Source organism: Vespa velutina, chromosome 8, assembly GCF_912470025.1.
Source record: "Vespa velutina chromosome 8, iVesVel2.1, whole genome shotgun sequence".
In the NCBI taxonomy this organism is placed as follows: Eukaryota; Metazoa; Arthropoda; class Insecta; order Hymenoptera; family Vespidae; genus Vespa; species Vespa velutina.
Genome location: NC_062195.1, coordinates 4,928,368 through 4,942,546, shown reverse-complemented (window position 1 = coordinate 4,942,546; position 14,179 = coordinate 4,928,368). Strand labels below are relative to the sequence as shown.

The 14,179-nt window shown below is 34.7% G+C and overlaps 2 protein-coding genes across 36 annotated transcripts in view; one reads left to right on the top strand and one right to left on the bottom strand.

The window, feature by feature from the left end:
• The window catches only part of LOC124951223 (probable pathogenesis-related protein CaO19.6200), a 36,921-nt gene extending 31,760 nt beyond the window's left edge, over window positions 1–5,161 (top strand). For all 5 annotated transcript variants that reach the window (XM_047499263.1, XM_047499266.1, XM_047499264.1 and 2 more), the window contains 5 exons: window positions 1,694–1,828; window positions 1,903–2,054; window positions 2,118–2,481; window positions 2,561–2,750; window positions 2,839–5,161. In XM_047499263.1, the coding sequence (XP_047355219.1) occupies window positions 1,694–1,828; window positions 1,903–2,054; window positions 2,118–2,481; window positions 2,561–2,750; window positions 2,839–2,996 (999 nt within the window). In that variant the 3' untranslated portion in view covers window positions 2,997–5,161. The remainder of the gene's footprint in view (window positions 1–1,693; window positions 1,829–1,902; window positions 2,055–2,117; window positions 2,482–2,560; window positions 2,751–2,838) is intronic.
• Window positions 3,531–14,179, bottom strand: part of LOC124951222 (potassium channel subfamily T member 2) — a 105,567-nt gene continuing 94,918 nt past the window's right edge. For 19 of the 31 annotated variants that reach the window (XM_047499258.1, XM_047499256.1, XM_047499255.1 and 16 more), the window contains 10 exons: window positions 13,977–13,985; window positions 13,386–13,491; window positions 13,097–13,224; window positions 12,637–12,888; window positions 12,220–12,391; window positions 10,973–11,020; window positions 10,631–10,816; window positions 10,407–10,538; window positions 9,403–9,516; window positions 3,531–8,800 (listed from right to left, as the gene is read on the bottom strand). In XM_047499258.1, coding sequence (XP_047355214.1) covers window positions 7,895–8,800; window positions 9,403–9,516; window positions 10,407–10,538; window positions 10,631–10,816; window positions 10,973–11,020; window positions 12,220–12,391; window positions 12,637–12,888; window positions 13,097–13,224; window positions 13,386–13,491; window positions 13,977–13,985 — 2,053 coding nt within the window. In that variant the 3' untranslated portion in view covers window positions 3,531–7,894. Of the gene's footprint in view, window positions 9,094–9,372; window positions 9,547–10,406; window positions 10,539–10,630; window positions 10,817–10,972; window positions 11,021–12,084; window positions 12,392–12,636; window positions 12,889–13,096; window positions 13,225–13,385; window positions 13,492–13,976; window positions 13,986–14,179 lie in introns of those variants that run through there. The other 12 variants (XM_047499262.1, XM_047499238.1, XM_047499235.1 and 9 more) reach the window with 11 other exon arrangements.

The window sequence follows — 14,179 nt, the reverse complement described above, 5'->3', positions numbered from 1 at the left end:
AACAAAAAACTATAAAGAATACTTATTGCACTCGCTGTAACTATTTTCGAACATAAATATAATTTCTTATCGAAACGTGAGAATGTCCATGGAGAGATAGTTCTAGAAACTGTTCTTAGGTAACCGTTCGCTTCGATTCGATCAATGACTGATTGGATTTTAGATCGACTTTTGTATCACGATTAAAGATATAGAACCGTAGACATAACGGAAACAAGAAGGCAACACTGAAGGATTCTCGCACCTCCGATCGCTCGGGATTCGCACGCGATGCTAATTACTATTCAACTAGTTCGCGCTATTTACGTCGGTCCGTTAAGAAGCACGCGACTCCGGTGAGTCGAACCCGGACAACTTGGTTGCTGGAAGATTTGCATTCGAAGGCGTTTAACACATTGACATGTGAGAAAGAAAGCAGACAGGATGAATGCTTCTTACCATTCGTCTATGACTCATTTGCTTCTTAAGAGATTGCTTTTATTTCAGATGCTCGCGATTCTCTCTCTCTCTCTCTCTTCCTTTCTCTTTTTCTCGCTCTCTGTCTGTCTGTCTGTCTGTCTGTCTCTCTCTCTCTCTCTGTCTGTCTATCTTTGTCTTTCTCATCGACTTGAATTATTACTTCACGATATCGAACTGATCTTGTCGGATGACTAATACTAGTCGCCTTTTCCGGTCAACTGCCCATACGTGTATGATCGTGCGCCCTAAGTACACGTTCATCGATGCCTTCGATTATCGAACGTTTCAAAAACATTATACTGTTGAGGCATCTTTAATAGGGAATACTATGCGTAGTTCTCTGCAAAGATTTTTTGCCATTGGAAAATTACATATGATTATATATTTATTTATTAACATAAATGATCATCCTATTTTATCTATCTCTTTTTAACGATTGAGATAATTTATTGTTTGAAATGAAAATGAAATCATTGAGGATACAAAGATACAGTCATTTGAAACAAATAAGTTATATTTGGATATTTAAAATTGATGCAAAATAAAGAATTATTTGAGGCATTAATTTTCTAATAAAATAATACAAAAGTTATTTTTAAAGTTCGTACGATATTACCTATGTAAATATATTAATTCTCGTCGTCTCTTAAATTCTCTTCTACTCAAATTCTGATCGTGAGATTTCAAATAATTTCTATATCCTCTCACTTTCAATAGTCCGAAATCGTTTCGAAGAGCGTCGATATCTCGATTGAAAAGAATATCGTTATCGTTCTCTGCAACTTCTTTCTTTAGTCTCTTCGTAAAAAAGTTCTATGATCATATAACATTATCTTGATTTCTTGCCAACGTTTTATCTGTCTGTTATACAGTGAAGCATTCAAAAAGATTTTTACGAGTGAAAGAACTTTTAATCTTAGCTGGAGGACGTGAGTGGGAAATCTCATAGAAGCAAAGGAATTCATTGATTTTTCGAACGTAATTGGTCGATTTAAAAAATGATCGATCTTCGTTAGAATGATGGGAAATCGTTGCAATCTGTTAGCGTTTCTTTTTTCCATTATATATAAAAAAAAAAAAAAATATTCATATTAATTGAACGTATATATAATTGAATTTCTTCTGGAAATTTTTATTGAATAATTATTTGAATTATAATTAAATAGATTTTTATATTGTATTCGTTAAAAAATAGATCATTAGATTTTCAGTATGTTCTCTCTCTATGTTATAGATAACAAAGACTGACACGCGTAAACCGTCTGTGCGTAGATCAGGGCCTCCCAAGGAATTCATCAATATGTGCCTGGAGACACACAATTATTATCGAGTGCGACACGGTGTACCACCTTTGCGACTTAGCAAACAAGTAATTATCGATTGATCGATCGATAAGATCGAAACTTTCATTTAATAATAATAATAAATTTATGAAATTTTCAGTTGTGCAAGACCAGTCAGGATTGGGCTAATATTTTGGCAGCTAAGGGTAGATTAGAGCATAGGGCAAATATAGATTACGGAGAGAATCTTTATTGCATGTGGAGTTCCAATCCAAAGACCGTCGTTGGTGGTGACGAGCCAGTAAACGAATGGTATGTTCCCAATAATTAATCTTTTTTTTTTTTCCTTTTTATATCGTAACATTTGTCCTTTAGGTATGCCGAGGAAGCTTTACATCAGTATGGTAAAGAACCTACTACTTTGAAAACCGGTCATTTTACACAAGTTGTATGGAGAGATAGTACCGAGTTAGGTGTCGGCATGGCGAGAAACAGAAACGGAGAGGTCTATGTAGTATGCAACTACAATCCAGCTGGTAACTTCTTAGGCAGCTTTACGGATAACGTCCTTCCATCTGGTAGTACGAGTCCGAGTAAAAGGATATCCTTTTCAAAGAGTCAATATACTCTCGACGAACAGGCTTGGCAACAAGAGGCCTTGTTAGTTCACAATGAATACAGAAGGAGGCATCGTGTACCTGACTTAAGGTTAAGTCCTGAGTTAACGGTAGCTGCAAAGGTACATTCATTCTTTCTCGTAATTCAATCAAAATATTTGATTTCATTGATAATCAATATTTCATTTGGATTTATTTCAGGCATGGGCCAATACGCTGTTAAACACGAATAAATTGATACCACAATCATCCTCACCGTACGGAGAAAACATATACTCTATGCAATGTTCCGATCCTAAACTGGTCGTATCGGCTCGAGAAGTTGTGTCAAAGTGGTATTCCGAGAAAAAAGAACATAAATTTGGTACGGAACCGAAGATTCTTAATACCTGTACGTATGAAATTTCTGAATGATTTGATAATCGATAATTTTGATAAAAAAAAATTAGCACTAGTTATTTCTACTTTTTCTTTATTAGGTCACTTCACGCAAATTGTATGGAAGAATACCACCGAAATGGGCATAGCTATGGCAAAAAGAGATGGAACGTGCGTCGTCGTCGCATGTTATCATCCAAGGGGTAATATTGTTGGACAGTTCACGGAGAACGTTCCTAAATCTGTAAAGAACGTCTAGTCCGCGCGCGCGCGTCGCCGGATCAACACTCTTGTCGATAATGTATTTAAAGGCTGTATTTATACATCGTGCATAGAGACGACAATACGCATAATTATGTATATAACACACGTGTGTGCATATACGTAGAATAAACATTCCACGTACACTATTATATTTGATCCTTCTCGTTTAGTTTTCTATCCGAGTTACGAGAGAAGGAATACGAAGAATTTTATTGGTCATATCTAAACGACACGGACGTTTGTTCCTTTGCTTTATAATAATTTATTCATAATAAATTTACACTTGCATCGCGTTGCAACACATTGCATATATATATATATATATATATATATATATATAATTTACATTCGTTCTCCGTTTTTTTTTCCATTTATTATTTTACATTACGTACATCCGTTTACAATCTTGTTTGTTAATGGTCGAGGAATGCTTAGTTGCTTAAATTCTAATTGTAAGAACATGTTCGTCTATGTAGTAGTGAGTTTGAAGTAAGGTCGTAGAGATACACCAGATTCTTTTGTTCTATACTTTCTCTCTCTCTCTCTCTCTCTCTCTCTCTCTCTCTCTCTTATTGTTTTTTTTTTATTTTTATTATTTTTTTTTTTTTTTTTTTTTTATATCAGAACAAAATTTGTGCGGTGCTCAGTGCGTTTGTGAAAAAGAATTGTCTCTCATGTTTATGCAAGAAAAAAGAAAAGTAAGAGTACTTCTGAGATTCGATAAATGAGAATGTAGTAATACAATAGAATTTATAAATATTATGAATGGAATAAGCATAAGAAATTGTGAGAAATTTGTGCTTTGATTCTGATCATTTTCTCGTTAAATACAAAGTCGCGATATCGTTGCTCACAAGATGCGAATTTGTTTTTCGAATTTTGGCAAAGATCGTATCATTAGATTGAGAAAAAAGTAACAAATACGGAAGGGCTAAGAAATAAAAATTGGTCATCGGCCGTTTATAAATGCATAGTCGATCATCCGATGAGATTGGAAATATTTCATTTAACCCTTAAAGTTTATGATGATTAAAGTTTTACTTCAAGAAGAAATAAAGTAAAGGTGTGAAATGCACAAAGTGCAAAAGAAATATTTATTTGCCATAATCATCGCTATGTTATTGATAAACACTGCACAAATTACTTTAGATAATTTTCATCTGATATTAAACGATAATAAAGATAGAATTTAATTGCTTTTGTTTTTGATTGATATTAAGTTTATAAAGTAACAAATAATATATTGTGTTGACATTTCAAAAAGATAGCATTAACATGATTTTTGTCATTAGAGCTTTTAAGGGTTAAATTTGTCCTAAATAAGGAATCATTCACATTTTATCAATATCGGACTATCTTCGTATAGCTACAATCATCTTTGTTGAGTATGTTTTGTTTTGTTTTGTTTTGTTTTTTTTTTTTTTTTTCGTTATCATAAAATGTTAAGATTTATCTTAGAATGAATATTGTAAGTATACGAAGACATCGAGCTTATTCGAACAAGCGATAATATCTTCTCCTCTTTTTTTTTTTTCTTTTATAATTTTGTATACATCTGAATTACTTAAGTTATAAATTACTAGAAAAAACACATTCGAAGTTTTCCCATTCAGGACATCGTTTGGGCGGTCGTCCTTTACAGCATAAAATTCTTTCAACTATTCATACCAATTAAACTACGAAGATTCAGGTCATATGTTTGTAAGATGATCCTATCGTCTAGATATATAATCAACTATATACATCTTTGAACTACCATTCGTATCGCTATCGTGACAACGAATTACGGTACGCGGATAAACTTTTAAATTTATTTTTTCAGTACTCAATTATTCGTCCATAATAATCTCTACACTTTCTAGAGGGAAGTAAAATATCCGATATCGTCGTTCGCTCGTCATTTTTCTGTTTTTACGTACCTTGAGGTCGATCGTTATAATTCTCAAAAAGATTTATAACTATTTTAAATCAATATAAGTATCGATAAATAGAAGGTAAAACATGACAATCGATTTTTTTTTTCCGAGAAAATCGAGCTACGCGCGAGCTATCAAGCGATAAACGTTTATTCGAGCGAGGAAAGAAAAGAAAAATAACTATTTCATTTGTACTCTGTTAACGATCGACAATAAATTTTAACTCAAACGAGTTCCAATAGAGATTTTAGAATTAAATCTTTTTATACCCTTAATTCGTCCGGTTGATAACATCAAACAGTTTTCTTTTTTTTCGATTCCTCGTACTCATCGGCGACTATTTTAAATATGTTCTTCGGAAAAAATATATAAGACTCCGCGAGAATTTTCTTAACGCATTAACGTCAAGATGAAGCCGCATGAATTTGTCGAATCTTTTTTATTTGAGCTTTTACGATTTATGACATAGAAAATTACCTCCTACTGAAAAATACCTCACGCATGTGCTATATATCTATACGTTATATATATATATATATATATATATATATATATATACACAAAACACTAGCGAGTCTTAGTCGTTCCAACGAAGATGATCCGTTTTTGTTCTTAATTGTCAACACTGATCTCCTCAGTTCTAAATTACGAGAAAAATGTACCGAGCGAATGTGAGAAAAGCGAATATAAGAAGAGATCGAGAAAAATGTTTTATAAGAATGTTTAAAATATTTAAATGCCGATTTCTAGGAAATTAAAAGTTCATTAGCCGATCATAGGCAGGATCGCATTGCACCAACAATAAAATTATAATGTTGAACATCTTTTTATTTTAATAAAATGATTAATCGAATATTTATAAAGCAATGCGATAATTCAAAGTCTGTGTATTTTTTTTTTTTTTATACAATTTATTATGAACATTGTTTAGGATAAAATATTGTCTATTGTATGTATGACATTAAAAAGAGATAGAGAGAAAGTTGTATAAAGCAAGTCATTAATAAATTATTTTGCTTTTCCTGTGAAATTCATCTTGTTGCAGAGTACGATAAAATCGATAATAGTAATTGGTAAGAATTATCGCATTAACGAGACAAATACGAGATGAACTAATTCGACTGATTGAAATCGTGGCGTCGTTACTGGGAGAGCTGTTAAAAGCAATTTTCAAGCAATATGTAAATACGTATCGCGCGAAGGATGACGATTTGGTCGAAAAAACGTGTAAATTGGTCAACGAACGATCGCATTTGGCTTAAAACGCCATGGATTTGGCGCTGAAAAAGTCAAAAAATAGACTTTTAAAGACATTTCAGGATTGGCATGGATTCCGAACTAACTAACAAAACGGATTGTCCAAATGAAGCAGGAATATCCTTTTGCTAACGCTAAATAATTTTTTTACGGACGAGTGCCCATTAAAATTTATCATTTTGCAATATGCGTTATAATATACTTTGGAATTAATACAGGAGATGAAGAAACATTTGTATTGTTCTCTTTACGATTGAATTTCCTTTCACATTGATCGAATCGTTCGTACAATTTCGGATCAGATTTGAAAATAGAAACTTTACTAATGAAAAGCATTTTTCCGAATCCTGTTGAAACTTTAATTTTTACGTACCTTAAGCATCTACGCCATTTCTACTTGTTTCTTTTTGTTTTAATATACTTACGTATAGTACGATGACTTGTTCGAATGTCATTTTCGACTGATATGATTAGAATGGTCATAGATTTATATTTATAATCATATATATACTATTTTATATTTATAATTATATATATATATATCCTCTTTTATATATGTATATATACATATATGTATATATATATACATATATATACATATATATATATATATATATTCATTTGTATCTTGTATACTCTCGCCGTAAATTCTCCTAGTATAAAATTATTTGGAATTTCGCTAAGGGGATATTCACGTTAATATCCTTTGTTTTTTGAAATCGAGAATGTACCAAATTGATCGGACAAAATCTATCTAATTCGAATTTCATTTTCTCTTTTTCGAATTCACTATCTCGCATATACAGAAAACTATAAATCACTTGTAATAAAATTAATAATAATTTGTCAAATATATCAGATCTCTTTCATTATAATTTGCTGTCTCTGTACGTAAGAAATATCAAATTAGATATTTGTCACCGATCGAAAGATTTGACTTTTCAAATGATGAATAGATCACGTTAATATTCTTTGGTTCTTTCTAGTTATGAGCCTGACACACATACACACACACACACACACACACGCGCGCGCGCGCACATACACATACACACACACATATATATATATGTGTATCATTTGCTCCAAACGTCGTATCACGTTGACCATTTACGATCGACAGAAAGATATCTCGTTTCGCATACCACGTTAATATGCAAACAACTGTTTGTAAGTATATAGTTTGTGATGACAGTAGTAAATCGTTCTCTTTCGAAAAATGTTTTCTTTCGACAATTATAAATATATATCTTGTTTTACTGAACACATACCAAATATTCAATGAAAAAATGAAGTTACTTCTTTGATCGTAATATTTTTGTTTTGTTAAGAAATTAAAAAAAAAGTAATAAAATGCATCGAATTGAAAAATTAGTCGCAACGAGATAATGCAACGTATACGAAAGTATAGTATATCACAGTTTGTAATTCGCTTCGAGTAACTGTAAGGAAATATTACTGCATCATAAGAGTATCTACTTGGGTTCGTCTACATTCTATTCGGATTAGGAAGACGATGGAAAAGACGCAATGCGGTTTGCACATTTTCCATCGCAATTCCAAGCCATTTGAGTGAATCGGGTGCTTCCACTGGTTGGTTCATTACGGGCAAACACGCTACGCTCGCTAACGACGTACGATTCTAATACCTAATGTGGGAACGCTAGAGCCATTTGTTTCGCACTACGCCAGAGAGTCTGCGTCCCCACATAAGGTTATATCATACTATCGTCCCCTGTATGTGCTGTGGATCCTGCGTGGCAGCCTGAATTTGCGGCGATTGAGGTGATTGCACCATTGGACTCTGAAGAGTTGACGGATCGTATAGACCGCCCAAGGAACTGCAGAGTCCAGGAGCTAACGTCGGTCCAAATCCAACTCCAACCCCAAGACTCGGCATGGATGGGAGACCGACGTCGAGTATGCCCGTATTACTGGCACTACCACCACCCAAAGAACCTTCCTCGGGCGGTGTCACTTCCAAACCGATGGATCCATTCAGCGCGATCTTTATAGGATTATGATTGGTAGGATGCGAGAGAGCGCCCAGCCCGATGTCTTCCAGACTGCTCTTCCTCCTTGAAACCGTTAGTCCTTGTCTCAAGGAGTTGCTACGTCGCAATAGAATGTCGTCGACGACTCTCAGGGAATTTGAACGGCCTCGAAGTGTACCAGCTACGGTAGGACTGTCGGGAAGAGACAAAGAGTTCGATTTGGTGGTACCTAATGGCGGTGCTCTGGCCAAGCCAATGGCTGAACCTCGACGGCTACCCGGACCACCGGGAAATCCAGCCGAGGCGACGGTTGCGTTCATCTGCGAGACTAGCTGAGCCGAGCAAAAGCTGATGTTGCTCTTACGCCGTGAATTGTGACGCTCGAAGGTCTTCTGGGCTGAAAATGGACTCGGCCTCACGAGATAGACTATGTCGCCCTCCTCCAGTTTTAGGTCGCAGCTCGGATTGATGATAACGTAGGACAGGCTGTTGCGTTTCTCCGAGACGTCGTCATAGTCCGCAACAGGTAGATTCAATGATTCCATTCTCGAACGCACCAGGTTTGCGATTTCAGCCCTCTCGATTTGTTGAGCATGGTTGTCGCGTGCTTCGTCGCCAAGACTCACCGAATACTAATGCCAGGAGAAGACAAGAGCGACACGTTAAGTACTTTTCTTTTTTGCTTTTTTGTTTTTTGTTTTTTGTTTTTTTCTTTTTTTTTTTTTTTTCTTTTCTTAAATTCGACGATAACTTAAAAGCGATCCGTGCGATACGTCGACGGTAACCGACGCTGCATTGCTTCATCGCTCGTCGCGGCATCGATCACCGTTCCGATGGTATCAACGAAAGAGCAAAGTTGAGTAATTTTCAGCGGTTCAGTCGAAGCGACTTTGTGCATGCACCATATCTGTGCCCCATGAATACGCTGGGAAACAAGGCAGATCGAGCGATAGTGAGACAAAGAGCTGTACAAGGAAAAATTATTAAAAGACGAAAAATAAGAAAAAGAAGAAAAAGAAGATCAAAAACAAAGAGATGCAGGAATAAGGGGAAGAGAATTGTGACAATGGAAAAGGAAAAGTGTGAAATAGAGAGAGAGAGAGAGAGAGAGAGAGAGAGAGAGAGAGAGAGAGAGAAATCAAACGAAAATCGTAAATTTAATAGAACACGAGATTGGAAGGAAACGTTAGGAACAAAGAACAGCGAACAGGCAATTTCTCGACACTGTACTCACGGCTGAAGTACCCTTGTCACGGGTGGAGCAATTTGCAAGGCATGATGCTGCCGCCGAATGACGCACCTTGTACGTCACGCCGACGCCGGCGTCGCTCTCTGCGTCTGAGTCGCCCTGCCAAAATGACAAGCAAGACTACTCTTACTGAACAAACGATTCGCCGTCACCAACTTTCGCTCTTCAGCTTCGGTTGTATCGTTCGTTTTTCATTTTCTTTGTCATTTCTTTTTTGACAAGGCACACCTTGCCTATCACTTTTCTTCTTTTGCTTTTACGTTAGTGATTAGCTCTATGTTACGTCTAATCGCTTCCGACTAATTTCTATTCATTTTTCCACTTCCGTGGGATATATATATATATATATATACATACACACACACACACACACATGATGTATGTACGTTAATACGAATACATTTTCATCAACTTCAATGATATTATTTTCTACGTTTCGTACTAGGCTTAGCTTTTGTTCAAGCTACGAATGATACTACGTTATTGATCGTGCGCCTATCTCGATTAGCGGTCTAACCATTTTTTATCTTGAAAGCTTTGTAAATACATCGAGACTGCCGTCGTTCGACGTTATCCGTTCCGCTAATGTTAATGCAGAAAAAAAAAGATATCGACAGAAGAAAGCGTACTACATAATCGTACTAATTTCTAAAACACGATGCAGGATTTTGTCGATAAAAGAAAAAAAAAAAAAAAAAAAAAAGTAAAGAATATGCTGGAGATATCGTAGGACGTGCTTCGAGCATCGGTTTAGTCAAGATGCGAGGTCACAATCGTATTATTCTTTTTTTTTTTCCTTTTTATCTTTCTTTTCGGAAAGTTGCACAAATAAGACGAATAATCGGGAAGAAATGAGGAAAACGAGAGAGCGAGAGCACGATCATGCGCTACTCACAGCTGCCATTTAACGAGTTTTATTTTATCCTTCGAATGGTTACAAAAAATTAACCATTCTTTCGAACGTCTATATTAAAGAATGTTTTACTCACGTGCGAGGTATCCGATACTGTTGTGTCCTGCGTTCTGTAAATACCAATTGGAATTTCACAGGTAGTTGAACAAAGCTTTTGATATAATCTGCCGTAGGTTCGTATCCACATGTCGTCCTTTGTTATTCTCATCTACAGAAATACGTTTCCATGTGAGTCAAACATTCTGACGTTGTTGTTTAATAGGAAAAATCGATAAAACTATAATATTCTGATTCTTTTACCGACGTTAGAAATCCAGATCCAGGGGCCTGATCGACCCCAAGTAGTAATCTTACAAATGTTATTACATAATCCTTGACAAAAGCTTGATATAAGAGAGTATCAAGCATTGATGCGCTGAAGACACTACCAGCGGCAAATGGCAATCGGAACATGTACGATATATGAGATCCTCTCTCCTTTTCTCTCTGTTAAAAATATATAATAATTTTGTTCACAAATATTGTACGTTCTATCATTTGATCGTATATTTTGATCTATTCTACGGCCATAAAATTCTAAACTAATCTCGTTCTCCACACGTGCATATTCAATTGTTCTTCCTTCGTAATAATTATGCTTACTTTGATTGTGACTTTTTTCTTTAATCGATTTTTTATTTTCGGTATGTTCTTAAAAAATAATAAATATTATTAATTGCAGGCTTTTGTTATGAGAGAATGTGATACCGTGTGAAAAGGATCTTCATAATTATCTCATGAAAAAAAATATGTGTGTTCTACGATCGCGAATAAATAATTCCCATTAAGCTTATTACGTTACCTTACGTTAATAGAGAATAGTAAACGATAAGTTGTTAGAGTATAAACACACGTTGAGAGAAATGTACAGTTGATTAAATAAGTTTATAAAGAATTTATATTCGCAATAGATATGAGTTTGGTTTTTAACAAATTTTTCATAATGTTCAGATATAATAAATATGACAAATAGATCGATGCAATGTATCATGCTTTTTAACTCTAAAAAAATTTTATGAATATACAGAAGGAATGCACTATTTGCAAGGAGACTACGAAGCATTCTAATGATCTCGAGGCACTAATCATGTTTTTAATGTAATTCAAATATTTTCGATAAAACATTTTCAAATGATTTTCCATTAGAAATTTGACTATATCAACTAGTGCGTTAAGACCTCTTAAGCACTTTAGCTTGCTATAATTATCTACTAGCAATCTATCAGCGATGCTCTAGCGATGCCAATCTTAAAGGATCTTTAGCACGTTTTCATCGTTTTCGTTAAATGCACCGAATTAAACTATCGAAAGGAAATTTGTTAGTAATTTTTTTCATAACTTTGCTTAGAAATAAAAGTTTCCAATTGGGCTAAAGGATGGCAAAAATAGATCAGAGAAATAATTTGAACGAAAATGCATGCTTAAAGGAACACTTTGCGCATAACCATTTTTTCCCTCGAAGCGTGAGCTAATTGCATTTTTTTGCATCTTTCATGTCATTTTTTTTCATGGTAGAAAACTTATTTTTTACAATGTTTAACGTAAAAACTTTTTGTACGATAATGGAACTTACGCGATTACTGTCCATTAACTTTTAATAAGTAATTATAATAGTACAAGATATAGCATTTTAAATCTTCTAATAGATTAATAAGAAAGATTTTAAAGTATTACCCTTAATGTAAGCTTATATTTATTAATTTTATTTAACATACGAGAACGATGAGTACGAGCTGTGTAATGATCGGTGATAAATAGGATAGATCTTTCACAGTCAATTGATCGGTCCATCCAACAATCAATCAATCAATTATCAATCAGAGGTCAGAGAGTGAGTGATATCGTGTTACCGGAGAGCCCATCGGAGGCTCATTGTGGTAGTTGTCACCGGAAGTAGCACTGAGGAGTACCTTTTCCATTTTGCTGAGATGAAGAGCATATTTGTCATGTGCCCGAAACTGCATAAAACGCATGTTGCTCGATTGGGATAATTCTGTTATGCTCTTTATGCTTGGAAAGAATCTGTCAACAAAACGAAGAAAACATTCTTTCGGTTTATCCCACTCGGTTCACACGCTTGATATATATATGTATATATATATATATATATATATATATATATATATATATATATATATATATATATATATAGATATATATATATATATATATATATATATATATATATATATATAGATATATAGATATAGATATATTTTATTTCTTTTCAAATGGTATCCAATAAAAGAAATGACAGGAATACCGACTTGAACATCGTTTGAACCGCGACGATGGTATTGCAATCGGCCAAAGTATCTTCCTCTGCGGAATTGCTCAGTTCCTTGTTCACAACGACGACATTTTCCGCTAAAGTGATGCCAGCACGAAGGAGATCGTCCAAACAATCGATGGATCCCAGCATCCAATACACGAGGGGAAAATATGATACCGCGTCCAAAAAAGCGATTTCTGGTCTTTTCTCAAGAAGGAGAATGATAGGATTTAGCGATGTTTTCGATCTGTATACATACATGTAAGATCAACTTTGTAATAGGATTTTGTTTTTGAAATAAGAGAAAGATGAACATATATAGTTACATGTATATATCATTTGATATTTCTGATCAATTCGTAAAATATTCGCGATAATTTTTAATTAAATGAAAAATATTAAAAACGATTAATCAGATTTCTGAGTTTTCTTTAGAAAGAAAAGTTTCATTGTACCTGAAGTGTGCTCGTAGAGGAATTATAAAGTTGTAAATTCCATTACTGGCATAGTCAGCGGCGAGAATTATTGTTTTGTTCTGCCAGTTATATTCCTTAGCGTTTCTATAGGTGCAGTGCTCGCAAACCTGTCCAAAAGATTATACTTGCGTCTACTCTTTCGTTTTTATTCCAATAGTATATATAATGACACAATAATTTTTCATATTGTTTCTCATATAAATATTATTAAAGAATTAGGAAGAAATGATGGATTTAGTGAGGATGATATATCAAGAAAGAAAAATACCTGAGCTAATTGTAGACAGCAAAGGGGTTTCTTTTCCTTCAAAAGGTAACACAAAGTAGGAGAAACTCCGATAAAAGGCGATACCGGTGGAAAACCCTTGACTATCCTGTAACATTATCGATGACCGATTAAATTTTATTGTTCTTTCCTTCGACTTTACTTTTAAAGCGAGAACGTCGTAATTTAGTCGTTTCTTACTCTTTACGAGAGAGTAAAGAAAAAGTACGACGACGTGGTGTTAACGGCGCAAGAGAGAATAAATATCGAGAGTTTAACTTGACAAAATTATCGCCTCTCAATTTTCTCACAGCATTTCATTTTGCAAGTATAAAACCTTTCTTGCGTTCAGCGCACTTTTCTATTTGTGAATGAAAATCGCTGTAATAAAAAGTATTACGATATGGATTAATGTAACTATTTCGAGATAATCGATACGTGCATACTAAAGTAATTATCACGGCTTAGAAAGTGCGTCGAAATATTAGAAAGCCAATAATAAGGGAGGTTTACTATAGGCTCGTCTATGACACGTAGGTAATTAATGTCTCTATCTATATTTTAGAAATGAAAAGAAATAAACGGTAAACTCACCCTTTGAATCTGTTGGACGAAAGTCGTGCGGCAAGACGCAGTGCACAAAGATGATGCAGGAAAGAAGACAGCGAAAATATCCACGAGGATTTATAGGGTGTCAGGCAGGACAGCATCGAACAGCGATACGACGGCACGGTCGGTGCCGTGAGTGGAACAGGCATCGAGATACATTGAGACAGGACACATCGACCATCGAACGA